This window comes from Panthera tigris, chromosome A1 (genome assembly GCF_018350195.1).
Source record: "Panthera tigris isolate Pti1 chromosome A1, P.tigris_Pti1_mat1.1, whole genome shotgun sequence".
Classification (NCBI taxonomy): domain Eukaryota; kingdom Metazoa; phylum Chordata; class Mammalia; order Carnivora; family Felidae; genus Panthera; species Panthera tigris.
The window spans coordinates 99,917,934-99,944,084 of record NC_056660.1 but is presented as its reverse complement, the minus strand read 5'-3'; the positions used below and the strand labels follow the sequence as shown (position 1 = coordinate 99,944,084).

Here is a 26,151-nt window from a genome sequence, read left to right as displayed (position 1 = left end):
TTTATTTTTCATTAATTTCACGATTGTCAGTCTGAAACTTGCAAAGAAGGCTGAACCATCTCTATCTTGCCTTCACGGCCACAGGTTCGCTCTTCAACCTCTTTCTCTGGTGTTTTGAGATGGAGGTGGGTGTGGGGAAGGTGGAGAGGGAAACAGAGACGGGAGCCCCCTCCCCCACCCCCACCCCCGCAGAAAGGGCAGAAGGCCCTTCTTGGCTAATGAGCTAAGGTGATAGGGCACAGCAGAGAGAGGAGGCAGAGGCAGGCAGGCAGGTTTGCCCTGTGCGCAGGGCTGTCTACACCTGGGACCTTGCCAAGGCCACGGATTCCAGGAAACTGTAATCAAAGGAAGGCAAAGAGGAAGCCGATAAGTCTAAAGTTCCCGCAGAGCGAAGGGTTAGATCAACAGTTTTTCCTGTCAACATTTCAGATATTTCTGGGGTGAGGCGTTGCTTTTTTAACATCGAGGTAAAAGATTTTTTTGAAGAAGTTCATCTCTGAATCTGTATAAGCACTTTCAGGTGTGAACTCTTTTATGGGGGGGGGGGCACCTAAATGCCCCCTCCCTGAAGGTTATTAGCGCTCATCACGATTTTGCTTTTGCTTCCTACTTTCCTGGGAAAGTCTCCCAAGGCTGGATGTGGACAGAGGTGCTTGAACACTTCAGGGAAGCTTTTAGATGTGTGTATTTCTTTTAACTTGAATCCACTAACTTTCATATGTTTCCAATCATTTTGCTGGCCACTATTGGCATTATCATTTTATTTTCCACGCATTTTTCCCCCTCCTTTTTTGTTAATGTCTTCTCTCTGTCGGGAACACTTCATGTTCAATCTTTCAGGCCGGGAGGGTGCAAGGCAAAGGAAAGTGGACATTTAACAACTTTTCTCCTAGTCAGTGTAAGTGACCGGTCATCCATCTACTCACTTTTACAATTTAAAATAAGTAGCTGTCACAACATGTGTTGGCAAGGATGTGGAGAAAGGAGAACCTTCTTGCACGGTTGGTGGGAATGCAAACCGGTGCAGCCACTGTGGAAAACAGTACGGAGGTGCCTCAAAAAAGTTAAAAATAGAGCCACTGTATGATCCAGGAATCGCACTACTGGGTGCTTACCTCCAAAAAATAAAAACACTCATTCAAAGAGATATATTCACCTCTTCCTTTATAGCAGCATTACAATAGCCAAATTTACAATAGCCAAATTATGGAAGCAGTCCAAGCATTCATCAATAGATAAATGGATAAAGATGTGGTATATTATATAATATATTATATTATGTTATATTATTCAGCCATAAAACAGAACAAGATCTTGTCATTTGCAACAACGTGGATAGAGGTAGAGAGTATAATGCTCAGTAAGTGAGTCAGAGAAAGACAAACACCATATGATTTCACTCATATGTGGAATTTAAGAAACAAAACAGAAGAGTAAGGGAAAAAGAGAGAGAGAGGCAAGCCAAGAAACAGACTCCTTTTAAAAAAAAATGTTTTTATTTGTTTTTGAGAGACAGAGTATGAGTCAGGGAGGGGCAGAGAGGGAGGGAGACACAGAATCTGAAGCAGGCTCCAGGCTCTGAGCTGTCAGCACAGAGCCCGACCTGGGGCTCGAACTCACAAACCGCGAGATCATGACCTGAGCTGAACCCACTGAGCCACCCAGGCACCCCTCGGAGCCACCCAGGCGCCCCTGAAATAAACTCTTAACTATAGAGAACAAATTGATAGTTACCAGAGGGGAGGTGGGTGGGGGATGGGGGAAATAGGTGATAGGGACTAAGGAGGGCACTTGTGATAAGTACCGGGTGATGTAAGGAAGTGTTGAATCATTATATTGTATACTTGAAACTAATGTAACACTCTATGTTAAATATCCTGGAATGAAATGAAATGAAATGAAATGAAATGAAATGAAATGAAATGAAATGAAAATAGCAGTAATACCACCTTTTAAATAATGGAAACAGAATAAGGACCACAAAGAGAGTGTTTTAGAATTAAGCAAGGTATTGATACAAGAAGAATAGAAATAGTTCCAGTGATCCTAGATTAGGATATCGATTTCAGTAGCTTCAGACAGCTCTCAGCGACCTCCCTGACAGCTCAGGCTAAGAGGAAACCCCAGTGACCCTCACTGGTAGGTGTATAAGCCATGGAGCTTATAGAAGGAGGTATAACACCTGGTGTAAGGGGAAAACTATCCCTAACATGGTGTTATCGCAAGAATCTTAATGAAAGAGATACTGAAAAGTAAAACCAAAGTTATTACTAGCAGTTTTACTAAAGATCAGAAACACTCTACATTTGGGCTTTTCTTATATTAATCCCATAATGAAAACTAAGTAGTAATAATGTGAGATTACAGTTGTGTGACATTATTTCTAGGAGATTTAGGGGAACACAAGCCAACGATGTAGCTTTTTGGAGATTTGTGATGAAATTGAAATTAGTAGCATTTGATGGGCAAGAGAAATTAGTAATATCTGATTTTTATGGTCCTCTTTCCAGACAATGCACAGGTATACAGAATTATGGATATGATTTTAAATGAATGCTGGACTCCCTAAAAGCTGCCCATTAACCCCGGGCAGTGAGCTGTTGGATCTTCAGTCAGAGCCAAACCTTTTTTTTTTTCCCCAAATAGATGCTCTTTTGTGTAAGGATCCATTTGGCACCATTTAAATGCCTCAAAAAAGTGCTGAGTTGAAGCAAGAACTTAGGAAATACACCCCTTCTGACTTTAGGGTGCTCTTAAGCTCTGCTCTACCTGAAATAGTCAGTATGATACCTCCTGTTTTGACTAAGTGTTAACAATAGGGCCTTCTTGTATTCTCTAAGGTGTCCCTGTTTAATTAACAAATTATAAAATCACTCTACTTCTGATACCTTCTGGAAAACATTATTTAATAAAATATAAGCAATCAAGGGGTGCCTGGGTGGCTCAGTGGGTTGAGTATCTGACTCGATTTTGGCTCAGGTCATGATCTCATGGTTCGTGACTTTGAGTCCCCTGTCAGGCTCTGTGCTGACAGCTTGGAGCCTGCTTGGGATTCTCTCTCCCTCCCTCTCTCTCTCTGCTCCTTCTCCACTCACACTCGTGTACTCTGTCTCTCAAAAATAAATAGACTTTAAAGAAGAGTAAAATAAAAGAACATATAAGCAAACAAGAGATGACACAACCAGAAAAGCTCCAAAATACTGACACCATGACTCTAAGACTGGCAATGGATCCAGGAAAGCATAGAATGAAAGCAAAATGACCCTAGAAATCGTGGGTTTGAGACAGTATAAAAAAAGCATATCTTGACATATGAAAATACTTTACCAAAACTTGTCACAGAAGGAGAGGGGCAAAGATGTCAGTGATGCTAAATTCTTTACTGTCATGGCAAACAGTCACGTAAAATAGTATAAAATTAAGACGTGGAGCTGACTTGTTTTCAAATCTTCTGATAACTTATCTTGGTTTTGTGACTGTAATGGATCCTTTAAAAATGAATATTCTTTAGTGAAGAAATCCTTTTCTAAAGTTCAACAATGCCATCACTTTCCCTTTGTTTTCTTTTGTCAAATTCAAGTAAAATCAACTACAGTATTTGTTTTTGCCTTTATAATATCTGTATGAATAACTTGGATGTGACGATCTTAGTCCTATGAAAACATCTGCATCCGTATTTATTTATATATGCTGTGCACAGAGAAGGGTGTCTGGAACGATAGTCACTTAGGTCAAACACAAAGGGGCTTGGGTTAATTTTTATGCCAATCTTTATACTTTCCTAATGGCTTGAGTTTTTATAATGCACTTGTGTCATTTTTATAAGAATAATAAAATAATAAAAAGAATGTCAACTCCAGGGTCAAAGCTTAAATTGGGATTAGGTAATAAAATCAGTCCTAAAAGGAAAAATCAAGCGGAGCTCAAATTACTTTCTGAAAATTCCTTAAGTAACCGATAAAAAATGGGAATCAAGGCTGTGTATAGAATACAGTCTCGTATTGTAACCAATTAGTAATTGGAACTAGAACTAATGTTACAAATGAATACAGTTTTGCAAAGTATAAAATGAAAGTATAACACAAAATGAAAATATTTACGGTATCTTTAGTTGCATTATTCCAAGAATACCATTTTATTTTGTCAACTGTTTGTAGCTGAACATATATCAGTTACATGCTTATATGATGCAACTTAACTGAAGCCCTTGACTTCTGCTCCATTATTTAAAAAAATAGTAAAAAAATAAAAATAAAAAAGGCCTGGAAAAAAATTCTGAAGCCAAGATTTAGCATGAATTTGTTTCCATTTTAAGGTAATCTAACTATATTTTCCAGATATTTTAATGTAATTCAGGCTCATGTCTCTGCCTTGGTTGCATTAGCCAAAATACGAATTCAGAAAGAACTAAATGGGACCATACGGTATTAGCCATCTTCTGCTGAGAAGCGTCAGTGAAAGAGATAATTTGGGGGACAAATGGAGCGAACCATCCCCTGGGTCCTGTGTTGCCCATTTGTGACTGGACTAGGAAATCAACTTATAATTTTTGGCCTCCCACCTGCCCCCTCTGTTCTCTGCACTTGACTATGTATGTTTTGTGCAGATTTAGCCTGTCTGATGTGGTATCAGGAATTTCTGTGGTTCTCCATGGTACAGAATAAAGGCCAGACACTGAATGCTGACCTCATTCGTGCCAACTTTAGCCCCATGAAACAGGTCCCTAGCCCCACCAAACTTGGCCCCAGTCCCCAAGCCAGAGCCCACAATCCTCAACTTTGCTACCTCCATGACTTTGTTTAACTGCTTATTCCAGCAATAACTCTTTAAACTGAGGACAGCATCTTCCCCATGCTGGAGGTCATTGGGCACGCCAAGCCTTAGCTTTCCTTAGTAATGAAGAACAACATAGCAAGTACTCGTTCAATTCAAAGGCAAAATTTGTAAGTGCTGTGATAGATGGAGACCCACAGCGGCCTGCTGTAGGGAGGCAAGGAAGAATTTTGACCAAAAGTCAGTCAAATGGGCTGTGGAACAGGTAGAAAGGAATATGACCTATTCAAGTGTTTAATATTACTGTAGTAAGTTGAGAGGAACGCGTTGAAGTCGATCACAAAGACTGGTTAGAGAAACTATGCAAGGAGCAGTCTGTTCAATACAGGTGGGCAGTCCTTGAGAATGCAACGGTTGGCTCTTCAAAGTGTGTTGACACCTTCCCACCTTGGCCCTGACCCCAGACTTCCTGTCATTAGAAGCTGGCCATGCCTCAGATGCTGGATAGTGATATGCCAGAAGGTACTGGCAGCCAGCACCTTCTCTGCCCGCAGAACTGTATCAGCCACAGCTAAGGCACTGGGTTGTGAGGGGCGTCAGGCAGAGAGAGGGCAATGAAAAAAGTAATGAGACATGTCTTGATCAGATTGAGACCTGAGTGTGAGGTGAGGACCTTATATCTTGGAGACGGAATCAGATCCAGGAATGGGCCAGATGGGACACTTCATAATTTTCCTATATTAAAACATCTTGATCTCTTTCTTGTGGAAGAAATACAAACTGGTTCTGCTTGCACTGAAGGAGACAGGACTCTTCAGTGATAATAAAAACAGTAACACACCTGGAAACACCCATGAATAGATAAAGCATAATACTGCCATTCAACGGACTATTGCTCAGCAAAAAAAAAAAAAAAAAAAAAAAAAAAAAAAAAGTGGGGCATATGGGTGGCTCAGTCAGTTAGGCATCTGAGGGGGTGTAGTTCAGTGGTAGAGCATTTGACTGCAGCTAGGCATCTGACTTCGGCTCAGGTCATGATCTCATGGTTTGTGAGTTCGAGCCCCCTGCTAGGCTCTGTGCTCACAGCTCAGAGCCTGGAGCGTGCTTTGGATTCTGTGTCTCCCTCTCTCTCTGCCCCACCCCCAGTCATACTCTCTTTCTCTCTCTCTCTCTCAAAAATAAATAAACTCTAAAAAAAAAAAAAAGTACTACCATTGCTTGTGCCAACATGGATAACACACAGAATCATTATGCTGAACGAAGCCAAACACAAAAGAGTCCATTACTGCCTGCTTCCAGTGGTAGAAAATCCTCACTAGGCTGTAGGGCTTAAAAATCAAATCAGGGGTTGCCTGGAGGGGGAAGGAAGAATAAGGGGTATATGGAATCTGTGGGGGTTCTGTATCTGTTTTTAAGTTTATTTATTTATTTTTGAGAGAGAGAGAGAGAGAGAGAGAGAGAGAGAGAGAGAGAAAGCATGAGCTAGCAGAGGGGCAGCGGCCAGAGGGAGAAGAAGAGAGAAGATCCCAAGCAGGCTCTACACCGTCAGCACAGAGCCCGATGTGGGGCTCAAACCCACAAACAGCAAGATCATGACCTGGGCTGAAATCAGGAGTCAGATGTTCAACTGACTGAGCCACCCAGGCACCCCAAAGATCTTCTTCCTTTATCTTGATTATGGTGGTCATGTAACAGGTATATAAAACTGTGAAAACTCACTGAATCTCACATATTTAATGAATGCAGTTTCTTGTTTGTCTATCATTCCTCAGCATAGCCGGTTAAAAACCTCTCACACAGACCTAGTTTAGGCGAGTATTTTGCATTGCCGAGCTCATGGCATGCAGTCGGCTCCAAGTCAGCAGTACACATTGTCAGAGGAAATTGCAGAATCAAATAATGGATTTTACAGTGACTTGTGCCAGGCACTAGAGACTATTGTTAAGTCATCTAGATTCTAAACCCTTTAATTTGTCTCCTGAGAAATTCCTGAAAAAAGAAAAAAATAAACACCATTGAAGAAAACGGGAAAAAGAAAAAGGGACTGGAGAGAATGTCAAACTGTTTCACTGAGTTTTGTTTCTTTTTTTTTTTTTTTTCCAGGACATCAATTTTTTTTTTTTTTTTTTTGCCAGAGACAATGCACCAGGTGGCAACCCCATTCACATACAATTTCATCCAGAGAAGTCCAATTCTAGATTGCCAGGCCCTAGCCCTGGGGCAGAGATGAATAGTTTGAAAGCCAAGGCTATCCCTCTGTGCCCATGTGCATGGCATCTGGTCTGTTTGAAACATTACTGACACCAGTTTCTCATCTTTCGGCGAGAGGAACTTCAAAGTCCTTTAGTATGTGAGTGAGTGTGTGTGTGTGTGTGTGTGTGTGTGTGTGTGAACCTGTGCACAAAAGACACAGGTCAGGTCAGTCACTTTCCTCAGTTGATGTCAGGGATATCCAAAGTTTCCCTTTGCCTCACACTATCTCATTCCTTTACATTTTCCTTGGCTTTGTCCTTGCCTCCCCTCCAACCTACCGTTATCTTCTTTAAGCTCATTCCCCTCAAGAGGAAAGAGAGAGAGAGTGTGTGCTGAGACCTTTGGTTCTAGAAGGGTCACAAGTACAATTAGTGATCTGCCACCAGGGAGCAGAAGCAGCCTCCCATATTTGCGCACTGGGAAGTAGCAGTTTGCTGGGTTTATCTGCTATCATGGAAGCAGTTGGCCTATTCCTTTTGAGAAGGTCATTTCATTGGGGCTGTGTCAAAGCAACAATATCAAAATGCAAAAGATGTCTTTTTATTCCCAAATATGTATGTAAATGAAATGCCTGCCTTTTTCCTCCAAGTGACATGCTTCACACACTACTTGGACATGAAACCAAAAATGCAGAAAGTGTAATTGTCCTTTTTTTTTAAGGGTGCATCATAACATCCCTACATCAAAACAGCCATATATCTTGGGCTCATTTGGGGACTTCCATTAACCCGAGTCGAGTCAGAAAGGAATCAAGGAAGCCAGGGGTGAGAACATCTTGAAAAAAGAAACCATCCCTGTTGGTCTAAACCATGACTTTGATGAGTACAGTAGAAAAAGGTGCCCCCCCCCGCCCCGGGATGAGCACTGGATGTTGTATGGAAACCAATTTGACAATAAATTTCATATTAAAAAAAAGAAAAGAAAAGAAAAAGGTGCCTGAGCTTAAGACGCTTTCAACCCATCTAGTTGCGATCATTAATCTCTAATGATTTTTGTAAAGATGCAAAATTAAAAAGTGATGCCATGAGAGGGATACACATGATAATCCTTCCCATCTCAGGACTTGGCCTTGGGCCTTTCTCAGGTCCCACATATAGATCAACAATATGATGATGCATACTGTATGTCTCAGAGTGTGATTGGTAACGAGCACAGTATGGCCAGTCCGTAAGTATCTGCATTGAATCAGATTGTTTCCAACTTCACAAACCCAGTAAAGCAATAAGGTTCTAAATGTTGATACTGGCACCCGGGTGGCGCAGTCGGTTAAGTGTCCGACTTCAGCTCAAGTCATGATCTCACGGCTTCTGAGTTTGAGCCCCACACTGGGCTCTGTGCTGACAGCTCAGGGCCTGGAGCCTGCTTCGGATTCTGTGTCTCCCTCTCTCTCTGCCCCTCCCCTGCTTGTTCTCTCTCTCTCTCTCTCTCTCTCTCTCAAATATAAACATTAAAAAATTTAAAAAAATATATTGATACTGAAGTTGCGTTGTGAGCGGGAAGAACGTAGCCACACCTACTAAAAGCACAGCTTGGGCTTCTGGAAGGTTGAGACCTACCCTAAGTGGAAATGCATCTGGAGGAATGGGCTGTCTGTCAGGAGGTGATTCAGTGTAGCCCAGATGTTGTTGCTCAGGAACAATCTTCCGGTTACAGGCCATGTGCCAGGCACCATGCTAGGTACAGAACTTGGGATGAGTTGGGATGATCATACTTAACTCCCCACCTTTACTTGGGAAATATTTTTTTCACTTTTTCCAAAGCTCTTTCTCTGGTAAAGTAGGTCAGGTGGACAGATCCCTATGTGGCATGCACAGAGCCCACACTGTGCGGGGTTAGTCAAGACGCAGGGACAGGGTGACGAAGGTACCCACTGAGTGGAGGAAGCATTTCTTAACCTCTCCACCCACTGATATATTTAAACTCAAACTGTAAGTTCTGAAAACTACACTCCAGATTGGGGAATCTCTCTAGGATCCTGTGCTTTTTGTGGCCCTGTAAAATTCTTGGATGGATTGGTTCCTGGATGTTTGACCCACACTAATGGCCTCATTGTTCTGGGGATTCCCACAGGTGACCCAAATAGATGTTGGTGGCTGGGGTGAGTTACCCTGTGCTCAGGCATGGAGTGTGGGTGCCAGGGGTCCATGCACACAACTGTCACACAACTATGTGTGGCCTTTCATGGGTCTTTCACGACTCAGTCTGTCCCCATTATAGCATCTCACCCAGACTGCCCCCCCAGAACTACCTCCCTGCTGCCTCATACACGGGATCTCAGACTGTAAACTGTTGGATCAATGACCACGCCACCCAATAGACAGGCATGTTCTACCTGACCAGCACAATGTTCTCAAAAGTTTTAAATGTGACATCTTTAGGTGGGACTTTGTGTACATAATGCCACAGACTCTACCGCTCTCCATTGCCCTAAAGGCAGCCTGACCATCCCTGAAAGCACCAGAGCTTATGGCTCTGAGGAGCTATTTCCTGCACACTCTCCCCAGTAAGAGGTATTTGCCTTATATCTCATTTCTAAGAAATCAGCTGCACTGGTGGCTAATTGACATTAATGTGCCAGGGGCTGAAGAGGGTTTGTGAACAATCTAGAAAACGTTTGCCTTTTAGCTGGGATGTACTGCAGAGTCAGCGCTTTGAGTCAAAGGAGTGAATCTCAGACTGTGGAATTAAAAACTTGTCAGGGGGCGCCTGGGTGGCCCAGTCGGTCGAGAATCTGACTCCTGGTTTCACCTCAGGTCATGATCTCACAGTTTGTGAGTACGAGCCCCGCATCAGCCCTTTCCCCACTTGCTCTCGCTCAAAAATAAATAAACATTAAAAGAAAAATAAAAATTCGCCAGGTATCATAGAGGTGTTTTAGAAAAAGGGGATACAGTGACGATGAACAGAAGGTCATACTCAAAATTCCCTGCTTTCTTTGAATATAAGCACTGAGTCAAGTACAATGGAACTTGGTGACGGGAGTCTTGAAGTATGCCGTTAGGTCTTAAGAAGCTCCTATTTTAAGAGGTGAGCCTGGTGTCCAAGGCTGCATGGTAACCGTGGGCACACTAACTGTGCTGGGGGCCCACTCCTGATGGCTGGCTGCCAAAACAAGTGTCTGAGGGACTGTGCAGCTCTTTGGATGGCTATCATTCCATTGACAGTGTTCCTCTCTCTGCATAACAAAATTCAACATAAAGAAATTGGGGCTTTGCTGCTGTTTTAAATTTTCCACACTCCTGATTCCTTCCATTAGGGCCAAATAATTGAAATGTCTGTGGTAAGTGCACAAGGCATATCACAGAAGGCAGAAAGTTTGGATGGGAAAATAAGAGGGAAAGCTTTTCTCCTCTGTTCTTGAGGAGAAAAGAAGAAAATCTCTTTTAGAAGTCCTTGTGAATATCCCAGGGGCACCTGGGTGGCTCAGTTGGTTGAGGGTCTGAATTTGACTCAGGTCATGATCTCACAGTTAAGGAGTCCAAGCCCCATATTGGGCTCTCTGCTGACAGCTCAGAGCCTGGAGTCTACTTCAGATTCTGTGTCTCCCTCTCTCTCTCTCTGACCCTCCCCTACTCATGCTCTGTCTGTTTGTCTCTCTCTCAAAAATAAGCAAACAGCAAAAAAGCAAACGAACAAACATTAAACAAAAGAGAAATCTCTGTGAATATTCCAGTATCAGAAATACCTGACCAAGTAGCAGCTAATAATTACCCAGCACTTTTAAGCGCCAAGATTTGTACTAACCACTTAACATGCTTTAACGGGCAAGAATTCTCATTATAATCCTCTGGGCAAGACTCAGTGCCCTTATTTTGCAAACCAGGAAACTGAGGCACAGAGCATTTAGGCAAGTAGTAAAGCTTGTTTTCACTGAGACAGTAGGTCTTCCGCCACGGCCACTATGTAGGGGCAGGAAGGAACTGACTGGGAATGATTTGTTAGACACCATCGCAGGTCCTTGGCAAAAGATCTTTCATTTTAACCCCTCACAGGGGAGGGACTAAGGCTGAAGAAGTTTAGTAATGTGCTCAAAGATTTGTGATTTTCTTGCCCACCTATTATCTGATTCCAGATGTGATTCCAGCTGCTTCTAGAAACACGGTGGAGGTGAGGACACCAATGGTCAGAGGACACCAATGGTCAATGGACATGGAGAATGTCCACAGAGTCAGTCATTGGGTAAGATTTGAGAGAAACCAGCAAAATTCCTAGGTCTGTTCTCTTGACTACCTCAAATGTTCATTCCCTTGGGATGAACAGCGCCTTCCCAGCAAATCCTCTTTCAAAATGCAAACAGTCCCCTGGAGGAGATTTTCCTGGGAAGGATCTTATCAGAATCTCCCAACCCTCTTCCAACAATATCAAGAGGTGGGGGGTTGGGGGGTGGGGGGGTGGGGGGGTGGGGGAGCTGGGGGGGTTACTAGCGACTAGGCGGGAGGGTGCACAAGGTGCTAAAAAGGAAAACAAGATCAGAATATGAGACCAGGTCACCAGAGACTCATTTCTCAAAGTCAGAATTTTGCTTGTGGTCATTTAAAGCATAATTTCAACAAGCTTGACTAGTCTGGATGTGTATAATTAAGTTTCCATTCCCCCCAGGCACGTCATACACATGCAGACGAAGTATAAATAGCATTTTCATACATAGGAGTAACTGCGTAGCTCAATCTCAAACCTCAACAATCATAGTTTGATTGTCTAGAAACCACTGGTATTTCACATTTACTTCTGGTGTTTTCAAACAAGTCTACCCAAATGTCACATCTGGAAGGATCGTTGTTTGAAATTGAATTGTTTTTGGAAATTACTGGATGCCACGTTAAGGAATTTTCCAATCCAGCCTGTGTATTGGCCAACTATTAGAGTCTGTTACTCATGATTTGGAGTTTTGTTTTGCTCCTCGGAACGATAAGAAAGCCTTGGCCAATCATTTGGAAATGCTGTTAATATTCAAATATCTTCGTGTACCTGATTTTTAAATAACAACCCACTGTTGGGGTGCCTGGTGGCTCAGTCAATTAAGTGTCCCATTTCAGCTCAGGTTATGATCTCAACGTTCATGAGTTCAAGCCCCACATTGGGCTTTGTGCTAACAGCTCAGAGTCTGGAGCCTGCTTCTTATTCTGTGTTTCCCTCTCTCTCTGCCCCTCCCCCACTTGCACTCTCTCTTTCTCTCTCAAAAAACATTAAAAAATACAAAAAAACTACTGGTATTTTGAATATATGCTTGGAATTTTAGTTACAAATGTAAGTCAAAGAACAAATTCCACATTTCAGGAATCTCTGCTCCTGAAAGGAATACAGTTTCTTGGTAGAAGGTTTTGTTTTTTGTTTTTTTAAATTCTCACATTTGAGATAAAACTGCTTTTCTCCTTGATTCTTTAGAAGGTTAGAAGGTGAGGTGTATGATCAAGTATCTTGCCAAATTCTTGTTAAGAATGATTTTCCTGGAAGGGGCACCTGGGTATCTCAGTAGGTTAAGTGTCCAACTCTTGATTTCAGCTCAGGTCATGATCTCATGGTTCGGGAGATTGAGTCCTATGTCAGGCTCTGCCCTGACAGCACAGAGCCTGCTTGGGATTCTCTCCCTCCCCCTCTCTCTCTGCCCATCCCCCACTCTCTCTCTCTCTCAAAATAAATAAACATTAAAAAAAGAATGACTTTCCTTGAAGAAAATGGATGGAGGATGTCCCTGGTGTTTGGTTCTTGTGCTTCTCGTTTTGGCACGAGGCCTGACCCTTGTGGTCAGATGGCTTTCAGGTCATAGGGAAAATGAAGCTTGAAGGGAGCAATGGGGGCAAGACAGGAAAAACCCACAAACTAAGACAGCCACTCAGTTTTTCCAGCATTTACAGTTAGAGAGAAAAAGAAGCCAAGCATAGATACTATTTGACCTGGTATTCAGAAGTGGGGTTTTTTCCAATGCCTGATTGGTCTTCAGCTTATATGCTAAAGGGCCCCCAGCTCTGAGGGAGGGCCAAAGAAGAACATTAGAATATTGATGTATTGAAATATTGGAAACTTATTGAATTCCTGGGTGTATTAGGCCCTTCCTCAATTTGTAGGACATTTCTTCATGTAAGACAACCTCATAGAGGTAAAAATTTGAAAGAGAAATGAACATAAGCAGGAGGTGAATTACAAAATATAAAGGGAAAGCAAGAGATAGAGTCCTATGGTGCACCTGGGTGGCTCAGTCAGTTAAGCGTCTGACTTTGGCTCAGGTCATGATCTCATAGTGCATGAATTCTAGCCCCACCGCGGGCTCTGTGCTGACATCTCAGAGCCTGAAGCCTGCTTCAGATTCTGCATCTCCCTCTCTCTCTGTCCCTCCCCCACTCACACGCTGTCTCTCTTTCTCCCCCTCAAAAAATAAATAAACATTAAAAAAAAGAGAGAGACAGAGAGAGTCCTAAGTCAGACCCTCTTGAAACTCCACCTATTCAGAAGTCTCAACCGTATGACACTTAGCAGTAAGATTCTGTTCACAGGACAATCGCCTCTGTTTCAATAATGACTTCTTCCGGGTTGCATTGGACTGCCTGGGTGACGTTCTAAGAATCTTGGGAAAGATCCTAGCTGTTGAGCTTAGAATTTGGATTTCTAAGCACTACGTACATCCATCCTGTCATCACGCAGAGACTTACGAAATATTTACAACTAGAAACTATGGGTGTCTGTTTGGAGCTGGAAGCAGATTGATGGTAGCAAGAGGTAGAAGTAAGCATATGAAGATGTGCAAAATTATTTAAGTTGGATTAATTCTTTTGGACTGTGGCATGTTGTAGCTTTGTTCATTTGTAGGCCTACGTAACATTAGAATTTCTCATGTGTGATACTCTCCTCTCACAGACTTTACAGTTAATATTTTTGTTTCTAGGGGCGCCTGGGTGGCGCAGTCGGTTAAGCGTCCGACTTCAGCCAGGTCACGATCTCGCGGTCCGTGAGTTCGAGCCCCGCGTCAGGCTCTGGGCTGATGGCTCAGAGCTTGGAGCCTGTTTCCGATTCTGTGTCTCCCTCTCTCTCTGACCCTCCCCCGTTCATGCTCTGTCTCTCTCTGTCCCAAAAATAAAATAAAAAAATATTTTTGTTTCTAGAGGAGCAGAAAGCCACATACTGGGACACCAAACGCAGTGACTATCTAATTTTGTTTTGGTCTTTGGGCTGCAGGAGAGGTAGCTCTGTCGTGGTCTCTCCCATCACGTATATAATTGTAATTTGAAGCTTACCTTAAAAAATAGTTATGTTAGCCTGTAATTTGTACAGATGAGCATGGCTTTTCACATTTTTGTATTAGGAAGTGATACATCAATTTTACCGGTGATGCTGTGGCTTCAAAATTTGTCACTTTCCCCTCACCCCCCACTCAATACACACATAGTCCACCCATGCAGTATACACACACAAAGATTCATGACGCCTGGTTTCTAGAACCAAGAGGGCAGAAGAAGACTGGTCTGGTTACCTTACAGTTGTGTTTTGTACACCTGAGAGCCATGGGATCCTAGAGCGGTTCTCTGATATGCAGGCATGGTTGGCACCAAGAAAAGATGAAGAAATGGCACATGGGGGGTTGGACATCAGTAGTCCAGCTGTGAACACCATCAGGGGGCAGTTTGTGAGGTCAACACTGGATTTCGTGACATCAGTACAGCTGAGGAGGTGAACTAGGGCCGCTGGAAAGGCTCATAAGGGTACTAATCCCCAGAAGGATCCCACTGAATGTTTTATCTACTGCCTGCCAAGACTTCCAAGTCATTCTTGTGTTTGGGAATCATAGAGGCAAATGGTGCCAGGAGCCTTAGTCTTTTTAAAAAACATTTTTTTAAAGTTGATTTGCTTTTGAGAGAGAGAGAGAAACAGAGCATGAACAGGGGAGGGGCAGGGAGAGGGGGAGACACAGAATACAAAGCAGTGGGCTCTGAGCTGTCAGCACAGAGCCCAACGTGGGGCTCAAACTCACAAACTTTGAGATCATGACCTGAGCCAAAGACAGATGCTCTACTGAATGAGCCACCCAGGTGCCCCTCCAGGAGCCTTAGTCTTGATTTTAGAAACTCAGTCTAGTTCAAGGCATGAAGAGACAAAGGACTAAGCAGACTCTTCAAATTAACCTTTTTCTCCCTATGCCTCGCTTTCCTAACTGATAGACTTGATTAGCTTGGCTGGTACTTCGTAAAAAAAAAAAGTATGAGATATAAGTGAACAGACTGTAGTTACCTCAGTTTCCCACCAGCAGTCTACACACTTGCTTTATCCACACTCAACCTCCTTCGGACATTCACACGTGCCTCTTCCTGAAACCCTGCCCTCCCAGTGGGCGCTGGGATCCCACCCACTGCTGTGGGTTTCTTCTCCAGGCTTCCCACTCATCCCTGTCCCTTCTCCTGTTTCTTCAGCCTCCCTCGCTCCATGGGATCATAATCCTAAACATTCAAATATGGTCTGGACACTTTCATCTTTAAGGAAACCTCTCTTAGCCCAACATCTCTATTTCTACTCCACGCATTATTTCTCTCCTGGTCTTCAGAGCCAAACTTCTCAACACACATCCTGCTGTTACTGGTTCTAGGTGGTTTTGCCTTCAACACCTTTGGCAAGCATGTTTGCTACGTGGCTAACTGGCCACTAGGCAATCTCACCTTAAAAGATAAAATAACAAAAAATACAAGATGGACAGTAAAAAGGGCATGAGGAGACATAAAAACATAATTAAATTATTAATTTCTTCCTTCATTAAGAGAGGTAACAGTTTGGGGCCCCTGGTTGCCTCAGTGTGTTAAACATCTGACTCTTGATGTCAGCTTAGATCATGATCTCACAGTTGGTGAGTTCGAGCCCTACATCTTGGGATTCTGTCTCTCTCTTCCTCTCCCTCTGCTCCTCCCTCACTCGTGGTCTCTCTCTCAAAATAAATAAACTTAGAAAAAAGAGACGTATCAGTTTTCCAAATACTAGAATGCATATTTGAAAGTGAGCTTTGCACTGCATTGTGAAAGCCTTCTACTCTGTTCATTCTTGGCATATTGTCACATGTCTGTCGATAGACGTTCCAAAGTTCTATGGGAAATGTGTAAGAAATGCTAATGCTGTAATTCATTTGTTAGTGGGCTTTGTTACCAATGTCACTGTTATCATTTTCTCGTGTGGTATAGTATAGTATAGTATGCAATCCGCCTTCACACTCTCTTTTTTCCCCCTTCAAGTAAGTTTTATCAGCCTATTTTCTTTCAAGTCTACATATGCTGTTGTTGTTCACTATTTTAAGACAACATCTATTCGTCAGTGTGTAGAGCTTTATGGGGACTAGCTAAGATTTATATAATATAAAATTTGGAAATTTGTCAATGGAGAAATGAAACCAAACTGTCAGCCAGTTATTTTATCTTTTACAGCCAAATTGCCGTACAGCCAATTAGTTATGCGGTGAAAACGTTTGTGGCGAAATGCTTTGGGACAGCGATGTCTATGGTGGAGATGGTCACAGTAGGAACACCAGACATGATCTTCATCATCCACACACTCTGGAATCCTCACCACTACTCCAGATATGTTCTTGCCAAGGTTATAAGACTCAGTCCACACTGCCAAATCGAATAGTTATTTTTTGGCCCTCATCCTGCTCCACCTTTCAGGATCCCGCCCTGCTTTCCACACGCTTGTTCGTGACATTTTCTGTAGTGTCTCCAGCCTCTCATTCTCCAGCTCCTTTTCCTTTAGTGCCTCAATGATTTAATGCCTCAGGGCTCGGCCTGGCATCTCCTTTCCCAACTCTCTGTTCATTCCTATGACCTTAAATATATATTAAAAATGCGCAAATATAGATCCCAGTCCAACCTTCTCTTTTGAGATCCTGACTTCTATATTCAGCCTGACTTACCCACTTAGATATGTCGCAAGCACTTTGAATTTGCCATGTCCAGAAAGGAACCGTTGGTCTTAACTTCCAAGAGCCTACCGTGTCTCAGGTCTTCCCATCTTAGAAAATGGCACCAGAGCACTTGCCCAAGCTAGAAGTTTGGGAGCCATGCTTGACCCCTCCTCAGACCTCCACATCCCAACTACCACCAAATTCTGTGCATATACCTTATCTCTGTCTTTGCTACCAAATGCCTTGGCCAAGTTTTCATCTGCTCTCAGCTGGATCCCTGCAAGAGCCACACAACTGATGACACGTGTCTCCTGGATAGCTGCAGGGACTATGGTGTTTCTACAGCTCATCTTGTGTGCCTGTCACCCCCCTCATTGAGCTCTGGCCACACTACCTTCGGCCAGAATGTCTCCTCCTCTTATTACTCCCTTCTCCTCACATTTTTCCTCCTGGCCAATTCTTTCTTACAGGTCATGGTCTCAGCTGAAATGTCGCTTCCTCCCTGAGGTTTTCTCTAACCGAGATTCTGAATGTCCACTTCCTGTCATTATTCACTGGTATAGCACAATTTGCAGCTGTATATTTATTTATATTTATTTCCTATCACTTCCTCTGTAAGAATAAAAACTCCATGAGATCAAGAACTGTGTCTTTTTTATGACTAGATATTTAATACTTAGTCCCATGTCTAACAATATATATTTGCTGAATGAACACACTTCTGTCCACTTTGTCTTACTCAGCAGTCCTAGCCTGGCAGGGTATCCACACCCAAGTTGTATCCCACACATTCCACGCCTCTTAGACTTGAAAAGATAGGGTCTTCGTAATTAGGTCTGGCTCTGACACCCACTACCAAACCCACTGTGTAACTTTGGTCAGGTTGTTTAACTTCAGTCTCCCCAGATAGAAAGTCGAAAATAGTATCCGTCTTATGGTTATATTGTGGAATATTAAGCTCCGATCACGAATATATAGTACTGATCATCAAGGGTACTCAATAAAAAGTTGGTTTCCTTTCTTCCATGCCGTCTTACAAACTCCAAACCCAATAGATACAAATGTGCACACTCTTTTGAGAACGTGTGTTCTGCCCTTCTGAGTCTTTCTGATTATGATATTCCCACTGAGAGTCTTCCCTTTAGAGAATGGGATAGTTAGCCATGGAACAGCACTTATGATATTTAAATCACATATATAATTGTAGCTCTCAATAACTGGGGTTTGTATTCTAAGGGCACTTTCTCAAATGTATGTGGAGGTAACACAAAAAGAATAGCATTTTTCACAGCATAGACACTGTACTTTAAAAGAAAACACCAGATGGCAGCACCAGATGCTAGAGATGGGTCTGATGGGATTTTTAGCTCAAATCTAAGCATCTCTGATGCCAAAGGTAGCTTAACACTACAGAGAGAATGATTTATAGAAATAGATGATTTCCTAAAGAAAAACATGCCTATTTTGTAATATGGTATAGGATTTTCACATCCTATGAGCAAAATTCTAAGAAAATAACTCCAAGCATTATCTACCTAATAAAAGGTAATGAGACAAAGGCTTCATTTTGGTTTGTAGTTACATTTAATAAACTGCCGATCTGTGTTCTCATTAGCCAGAAAAGGCCTGCAGTTGAAGAACGAAATACTATCAGCTTCTAGAAAAGGGCAACATTTTTTCCAAATATTAAATGCAAGCATTAAAATTTATTCATTCATATGAAAGTAAGGATCAATAATGAGCTCTATTACTGTACCCTTCAGCATCGCTTAGGAAAGTGCTTGCTAGGAGAGACAATAGACTTACTAAATAGACTAAAATTCAATAGATTAAATGCCAATACTAACATTCAAACCGATAATCTATCTGTTTCCATCTTATGCATCCAAATTTCATCCAGGCTTCTCATCACTTTTAAAGTCCTGCTAAAGTAGACACTGCTCATGCAGGCTTTCCCCTGTTTTTGGAGGAAAGAAAGAAAGTGTGATCCTGCTCATGGTACCATGTAAACTGTGGATGCAGCAACCCCAGGTCAGTTCCACCTTTGAAATAAAAATCCCCATCAGGGTTTTATTTCTCTTACATCCTGCTTAGTCTCCTTCCCAGCTTGCCTGTGAGATCAGAAAGGGTAAATTCAGGCCTGTCTTCTGGAAGAGACAATGGACAATTCCAGCCCATACTGTGGTTTCGTGGGCGAGGCGGAGCTAAAGCAAACTGCCCGTGGAAGTCTTGGAGAGGAACTCGTCTCAGCGGCCTTTATTTGCGTTTAGATTTGATTGAAGGGTAACAGGAACCCCTGTGTCATAAGAGAACTGAGCCAGTCTATGTTGAAGGAACATTCCGAGCACAGGGTAATTCACTCTGCCAGAGAAACGGTCACGGTTGCCCAACTGAACGAATGGTTTTCCCAGCACTACGATCAAGGTTCTGAAAAGATTTTTCCTCACCTGAATTCACTACGAGATTGAGCCCCCTGAGAGCCTCAGGCAAGATCGCGGATTCTGATCTGAAGTCGGCTCAAGGATTCTAGAGGAAAACGGCTTTGATTGACAAGAGAAGAAGAGAAACACACATCTGAATTGTGAAAAGAACGGGCCTGTGTCGTGTCGTAGCCAAAAGTCGGCTGTCACAGGCAGATGAAATCCTGAAATCGAACAGTGCACAAAGCAGTGATCTTTATGGGAAATGGATTATGTCCCATAACATCTCAACTTTAAATGATACAAGGAAGCTGTACTATCTAAATTTTAAATGACACAGAGAAAGAAAAACAGCAATAGAACAGGATCAAATCGTAACCCAAAGAGAAAACCACACTACCCGGGAGAGGTTTCCTGTTGAAAGCACTGTGGAATGGCAAATATCTCTTCTAGGGAAGAAGTAAAGTCCAATGCTCCAAGAGATCTTACGCCTCTCTGAAGCCTACCCATTTTCTCCATTTTAATTAATGCAAGCTTGCTTTAAGTCTGGCAGCTAAAGGGACCCTATCTTGGATGACCTCCCCATGCCCTCCACTAACGCCTGTGTGGTCCCCGAATGGGCCAGCACACATCTGACAGCAATGGGTGCCAGTTTTTCACTGACACGCGCCTTCTCAGGTCTGGGAGCCGGGTGGGTTACGCTGTGACAGAGCCACATCCTCCAGATGCCCTTGTTCTGACGGACTCCCCCTACTTTGATCTAAATGCACGAGTCACTGAGGGCCATCGCTGACCTCTCCTTCTGACATCTCCCCTCCAGATGACTGGGTGAGTCAGGAGGTGTCTTCCTGTGAAGCCGTGGGCCCAGGCCAGCCTCGTTTAGCAGTTGTGACTGACTGAGAACACGCTGTGCTCAGCCTGTTGGCACAGAGTATGTGTTACAACAAGCAGAGGATTCCTGACCACACTCTTCCCTATCTTGAGATCTGTACTGAGACCACGGGAAGCAAATGCATACAATCAGGAAACAGGGCTGCAAATCAGAGAGCTCATGGACTTTCTGAGTTGTGGCCCTGAAACACAGATTCTTGTGTTCTCTGAATCCAGACCCCACACGTTCTGGAAGGAAAGCAACAGCTAGAAGATGGGAAAAACAGATCATGTTTATGAGACCAGCCTGCAGCCCATGCCACACTTAAAGAGTTTGGGTTTTGATTTCGGCACAGAAACTAGCCTTTCTTTCTTCAATGTTCACTGGAAAACTTGCTCGGCATCTCTTAGTCTGACTCTTTGGCTTTAGAATCATTGTCTTGGAATCTTGTAAACCAGTAAGTTTCTAATAATTTCATTTTAAACATGAAAGTTATGGAAAAGTACTAGAAGTTTGCCAATATAATGCAATAAAAAAAAAAGTAAGCAAGAAAAGTTGCATTAAAAATAAAGGCTGCCTTCTCCACTCCCCCGCCCCCCAATCCTTCTGGTTGAATCCTTTACGATAGCTTGGGTAACCTCAGTTTCCCCAAACAGTCCATTTAAAGAGTCCCTGCAGGGGCACCTGGCTGGTTCGGTCAGTAAAGAATGTGACTTTTGATCTCAAGGTCATGAGTTCTAGTCCAAATCTGGGTGTGGAGCCTACTTGAAAAAAAAAAAAAATCCTTGCAGAGGTGGGGTGTTTTAATTTTTTTTTTTTTAACGTTTATTTATTTTTGAGACAGAGAGAGACAGAGCATGAACAGGGGAGGGGCAGAGAGAGAGGGAGACACAGAACTGGAAGCAGGCTCCAGGCTCTGAGCCATCAGCCCAGAGCCCGATGCGGGGCTCGAACTCACGGACCGCGAGATCGTGACCTGAGCTGAAGTCGGCAGCTTAACCGACTGAACCACCCAGGCGCCCCAAGGTGGGGTGTTTTAGTACCAAGCCATGTAGAGAAAATTTTGACCACTTCCTATTTCTCATGATTTGAGATTCTGCAAGGTATGACACAGAACAGTATACCCACTCCTGGGCTTAAGGGCAGCACATGGACCATGCTGGGTGGGGGGCCACACACATTCTTCCCCAATTCCGGTTGACACTGACACTTCAGGTAAACAATACTTCACCATAGAGGTTGGGGGCCCATGGGCTCATGCTTATTCCCAGTTGCCCAAGTGGGGAGCAGAGCCTGGTATCCAACCCAAATGCAGGGTACAGAGCGTCAATGGGAGCTAAACCCTTCCCAGAACCATGAACCCACACCTCGTTGCTTTGGAGACTCCCCTGGAGTTAATCTCCTACATATAATCGTGTAAGTGTTCAAAGAAAAACATGCTGTATTTGAAGAGCACGTCTATTTCTGCAAGTGCTCCAGTGTTTAATTGTTGCTAAAGTCATTTGGGGCTTTTGACACAGATTCTATTTTAGCAAGATAAACTCAGCATAACCCCGCATTGCCAAAAATGAATTCCTAAGGTAGATGACTAAAATAAACCGGTCATAAATATGGGCCGTTGGAATGGGGATTATATCTCTGCAATGTAGACACAGCATTAATGACTCATTTTCAAATAACAGTCTCTCCCAAGGATTCTTGGGATGAGGAATCAGGGAAGAAAGACATCCATCTCTCTTTCTTTAGGCAGAGCGGAAAAGGACTATAACCCCACCAGGCGGGGATGTTCTCGCATCTACTTGGCCATCAGAGATACAGCCCGTGGGGTCGGACGGGCTGCACGGAGGCAGAAATAAGTCACGGAAAGAAAACATCCGGGGCGCCTGGGTGGCTCAGTCGGTTGAGCGTCCGACTTCGGCTCAGGTCATGATCTCACGGTCCGTGAGTTCGAGCCCCGCGTCGGGCTCTGTGCTGACCGCCCAGAGCCTGGAGCCTGTTTCGGATTCTGTGTCTCCCTCTCTCTCTGCCCCTCCCCTGTTCATGCTCTGTCTCTCTCTGTCTCAAAAATAAATAAATGTTAAAAAAAAAATTAAAAAAATAAAAAAGAAAACATCCTACGAGTGGGGCATCCTGGGGATCGTTTTCTCTCCCTCCCCTGGAGGCAGAATATACCCCCAGGTCCACTCAATGCATCTCATGTGGCATGAGTTACCTTATCAGTCACAGTGGGCACTGCCATGTTCCTTTGCTGCTTGGAATTTGTGGACTCTTTCAGGCCACCTTTCCTCCCTAAGGTCAAATTCTGAATTTTTGGTGCACTTGGTTGAACCCTACAGCTTCTCTGGTGTACCAGAAGGCGGTCTGGGGCAAAGGTCCGGCCGCAATTTGCACAGGGCACCAGCTGAGCTTGACTTGGCTCCTCTTGGTTGGACTGTCCAGTTGGAAGGGGCTGAGGCTTCCGTGGGAGTGGTCGGCGGAGCTCCCTGGGGAGCCGGTCGTTTTGTATTTGCCACTTTTCTAGGCATTTGGGCTCATGAATAGGAAGGGACAAAGTGCCAAATTCCCTACCACAAATGTAGCAGATGAGAGTCTTTGGTCGGGCTGGGATGCCACCAGCAGCTTTCCTGGCACTAGTCAGATCATCAAAACGGTTGGGGTTTGGTGCTCTGGGCCCCTCATCCTTCGGCTTGCAGCTCCTCTGGTGAACAAGACGACGATCTGGCAAGAATGTGCGGCCACAGGATTCACAGGGCAGCAGCTGAGCCTGGGAACTTTGAAACGCTGCTTCGTTCATGGCCTGAAGATTGTAGGACCCACTGCCCCTGAGAGGCTGTGGTTTGGAGGGTTCTGGCCTCCACAGGTGTTTGGGCAACTTGCTGTTTTCAATACGCCACTTCTCCAAGCACTGGGGTTCATGAATGGCAATTGATTGGGAGCCAAATTCTCGGCCACAGATATAGCACACCCGGAATCCAGGCCTGCGGGATGGTATCACAGGGGGGCTGTGCGGACTTTCTGACATAATTCTCCTACTGGACCGTTTTGAGAGTATCACTGTTCCAGGTCTTGTCAGAGGTCCTATCTTTATTTTTCCAGCAGGATTGACATGCTCTGTTTCTGGCAAAAGGCTGGAATGGGAGTCACTAGATAGAACGGCTTGGTCGATAAGGAAGGTGGGTTCTTTAGAATGGTGGAAAGTCTGTTGCAATTTGTTGGAAACCCTTTTTTTCTTTCCTGTTTCCATTAACAAGCAAGTCTTTCTCTATGCTCTGATTTCATGCCAGACCCCTTTTGGGATCCTGGTTACAGCGAAGGTTAGTCAGGTTAGCTGTCCTGGGGTTCCACATTGTTGCCAATACCTTAGCCCCAAAGACCGTGACTCAGAGCTTCATTGCAGGGCAGCAGTCTGGAATGCTGGAAAGTCCTCATTAAACCTCAGATGCTTCCAAGATCTGGGGGGAAAACATAAATCAAGAAGTTATTACACACACACACACACACACACACACACATACACACACACACATACACAAACACACATCCCCCTTAGATTGTAAGGTGACAAAGAACAGTAATTTTTTTTTTTTTTTTGGACCTAGTATCCTCTTTGGCTAGCAGAGTAACTGGCAGATAAGATTTGTTCAATAAATTTTGAAATAAATTTGAAGAAAATTTCCATTATGAATTTTACTGTATCAAGAAGTGTTCTGTCCAAAGAAAGATCAACAGTTACAGTGTATCACAGACACACAGGGCACACACCCACAGGGGCATGGTGGTGAGACCACGGAAGATAGAACCAGCAACCGTGACAATGAGATTAATGAGGCTGTGGGTAATGTAAAAAGACTTTCTTCCACTCCCTTAGGGATTCACAGCTTTTTAGTGCCATGGATCCTTTTGATAGTTCTCTGAAGCCTATGAACCTCTTCTCAGAATAATCATTTTAAAAGCCAAAAATAAAATTCTTACTATTACCAGTGAAACTAATTTTGTTGAAATAATTTATCAAATATTTTTGGTCATGATATATGTTATGTTCGAGACATAGTAATATGCCAGGCTTAATGAGTGCTCATGAGCCTAAGGTCGAGAGCTCCTGCCAAAGTAGTTCAACAGTGAATATTATGAGGATTATCAGGAAAGCCCCCAGAGTGGGCAAACTTCTTATAACCTACCAGGTTTCCACTTTTCTTTATTGTGGGAATGGAATATGGATAAATTGTGGCCATGTATGTCAAGCCAAGAATGCCACCCAGGCCTTTACCCTTCCTGGTAAAATCTCTGTAGATCTCCCCCGCGATGGACAGGTTGAAATTTTGCTTGATGTTCTTTTTATAGCTATTGAACTCATTTCCTTGTATTATCCCTATCTCTATCGTATCTATATCTATACAGATGGATAATATGGATAATAAAGATTAGATAATACAGATAATATACAATTAGATAAATATCTATTTATATATTATAGTTACATATAATATATTATTATATGTGATATATAATAACCATAATATGGAAGATAGATAATACAGATAATATCTATTATTATATATAAATATACTTTATATTTATACATTATACTATATATTACATTATATGTATAATTTATTATTTTAAATTATTTTAAATTTAATTTAAATTATTTTAATTATCAATATTAATCATTAATTTATTGTTACACATAACTGTATATGATTATATGATATATTATAATAGATGTTATCTATCTGTCTTCCAAATAATTTTTATAAAAACATGGCTCATGATTTTCCCAAACATCACGGGCAAAAGGCTAAAGAATTTTTACCTTGGGGAAAAGTATGAGTCAGTTTCACCCAGGGGGAAGATTACTGTCTAAACCCCAGGAAAGATTGCCGTCGGAAGTCTTAGGGTCTTCTGCATTTCTGGAAGGGTAACTCAGGTCTGGCTCTGTGGGTATTACCCACTCCCAACCATGAAGAAAGCAGCAGCTGATCTGAGGCTGGACCCTGTAGACATAGCAGAAGCCTGGGTCCACACAGCACAAGGACAGCCTTCTGGTCATGTCAAAACACTGGTTGGGCATTGCATTTGCTACGGGACAAAAAAAGCTGGGAGACCTATGCCTAGTTCCTGTATTTTGGTGCCAAGGAAGGTCTGAATCTTTGCACTTAAGACTATCGGATTGGTTCTGGCACAGAAAACGAAGCTATCTGTCATTTGGACAGATCCTCAGACAGTGATATTAACATGTGACAAAAGAATGTGTTGGCCCCAGAGTAGCCAGCACAGAAAATGAACCTCAGAGAAACAAAATGTGTCACCTGATTGGCACCATCCCAAAAAGAAAGTGGATCTAAAAAAACACAAGGAATAGGGGTGTCTGGGTGGCTTAGTTGGTCGAGCGTCCAACTTTGGCTCAGGTCATGATCTCTCAGGTCATGATTTCTCATTTCACGAACTCGAGCCCCGAGGTGGGCTCTGTGCTGACAGCTCAGAGCCTGGAGTCTGCTTTGGATTCTGTGTCTCTTTCTCTCTCTGTCCCTTCCCCACTCACGTTCTCTCCCTCTCTCTCTCTCTTTCAAAAATAAATAGAAATTTTTAAAAAAATTAAGAAAAACCCACAAGGCATCTAGTACAATTATTTCATTAGGTTTTTATCGGCTCATGGGGGAAATCACCCCAAACCATTGCTTCGCTTGGTTCCAGTATCTTGTTGGACCAGTATCCAGGTCCTTGACAACAAGGACCCCTTGTTTTCATTTTCCATTTTCCTTCATACCCGGAAGTTGGAGGCAACAAAAGGACTTAAGGAGGCAGGAAAAATCAATGCAATTAAATAACCTTACTCCCCCTAAACTTGCTCACAATCTCTATCTTTTCTTTCTCTCTCTCTCCCTCCCCTCCACCCCCCACACAGCTCCCAGCCAATCAGAATACTGGGAAGGCCCCATAACTTGCCTCAACAATTCCCGTCT

The 26,151-nt window shown here is 43.1% G+C and overlaps 1 protein-coding gene and 1 long non-coding RNA gene across 16 annotated transcripts in view; one reads left to right on the top strand and one right to left on the bottom strand.

Annotated features, from left to right (window-relative positions):
• LOC107178950 (zinc finger protein 474) overlaps window positions 1–26,151 on the bottom strand; it is a 61,959-nt gene that overhangs the window by 10,613 nt on the left and 25,195 nt on the right. For 9 of the 15 annotated variants that reach the window (XR_006216340.1, XR_006216332.1, XR_006216335.1 and 6 more), the window contains exon 2: window positions 22,401–23,640. Coding sequence is in view for 8 of the 15 variants with exons in the window: in XM_042982719.1 (XP_042838653.1) it covers window positions 22,401–23,432 (1,032 nt within the window). In the remaining 7 variants the exon portion in view is untranslated. Of the gene's footprint in view, window positions 1–8,582; window positions 8,700–14,491; window positions 14,608–18,510; window positions 19,542–22,400; window positions 23,641–26,151 lie in introns of those variants that run through there. The other 6 variants (XR_006216338.1, XR_006216337.1, XM_042982736.1 and 3 more) reach the window with 5 other exon arrangements.
• LOC122237748 lies at window positions 13,629–17,527 on the top strand. The gene is made up of 3 exons (XR_006216372.1): window positions 13,629–13,746; window positions 16,422–16,590; window positions 17,368–17,527. It is a non-coding gene; the product is annotated as an uncharacterized LOC122237748 (long non-coding RNA).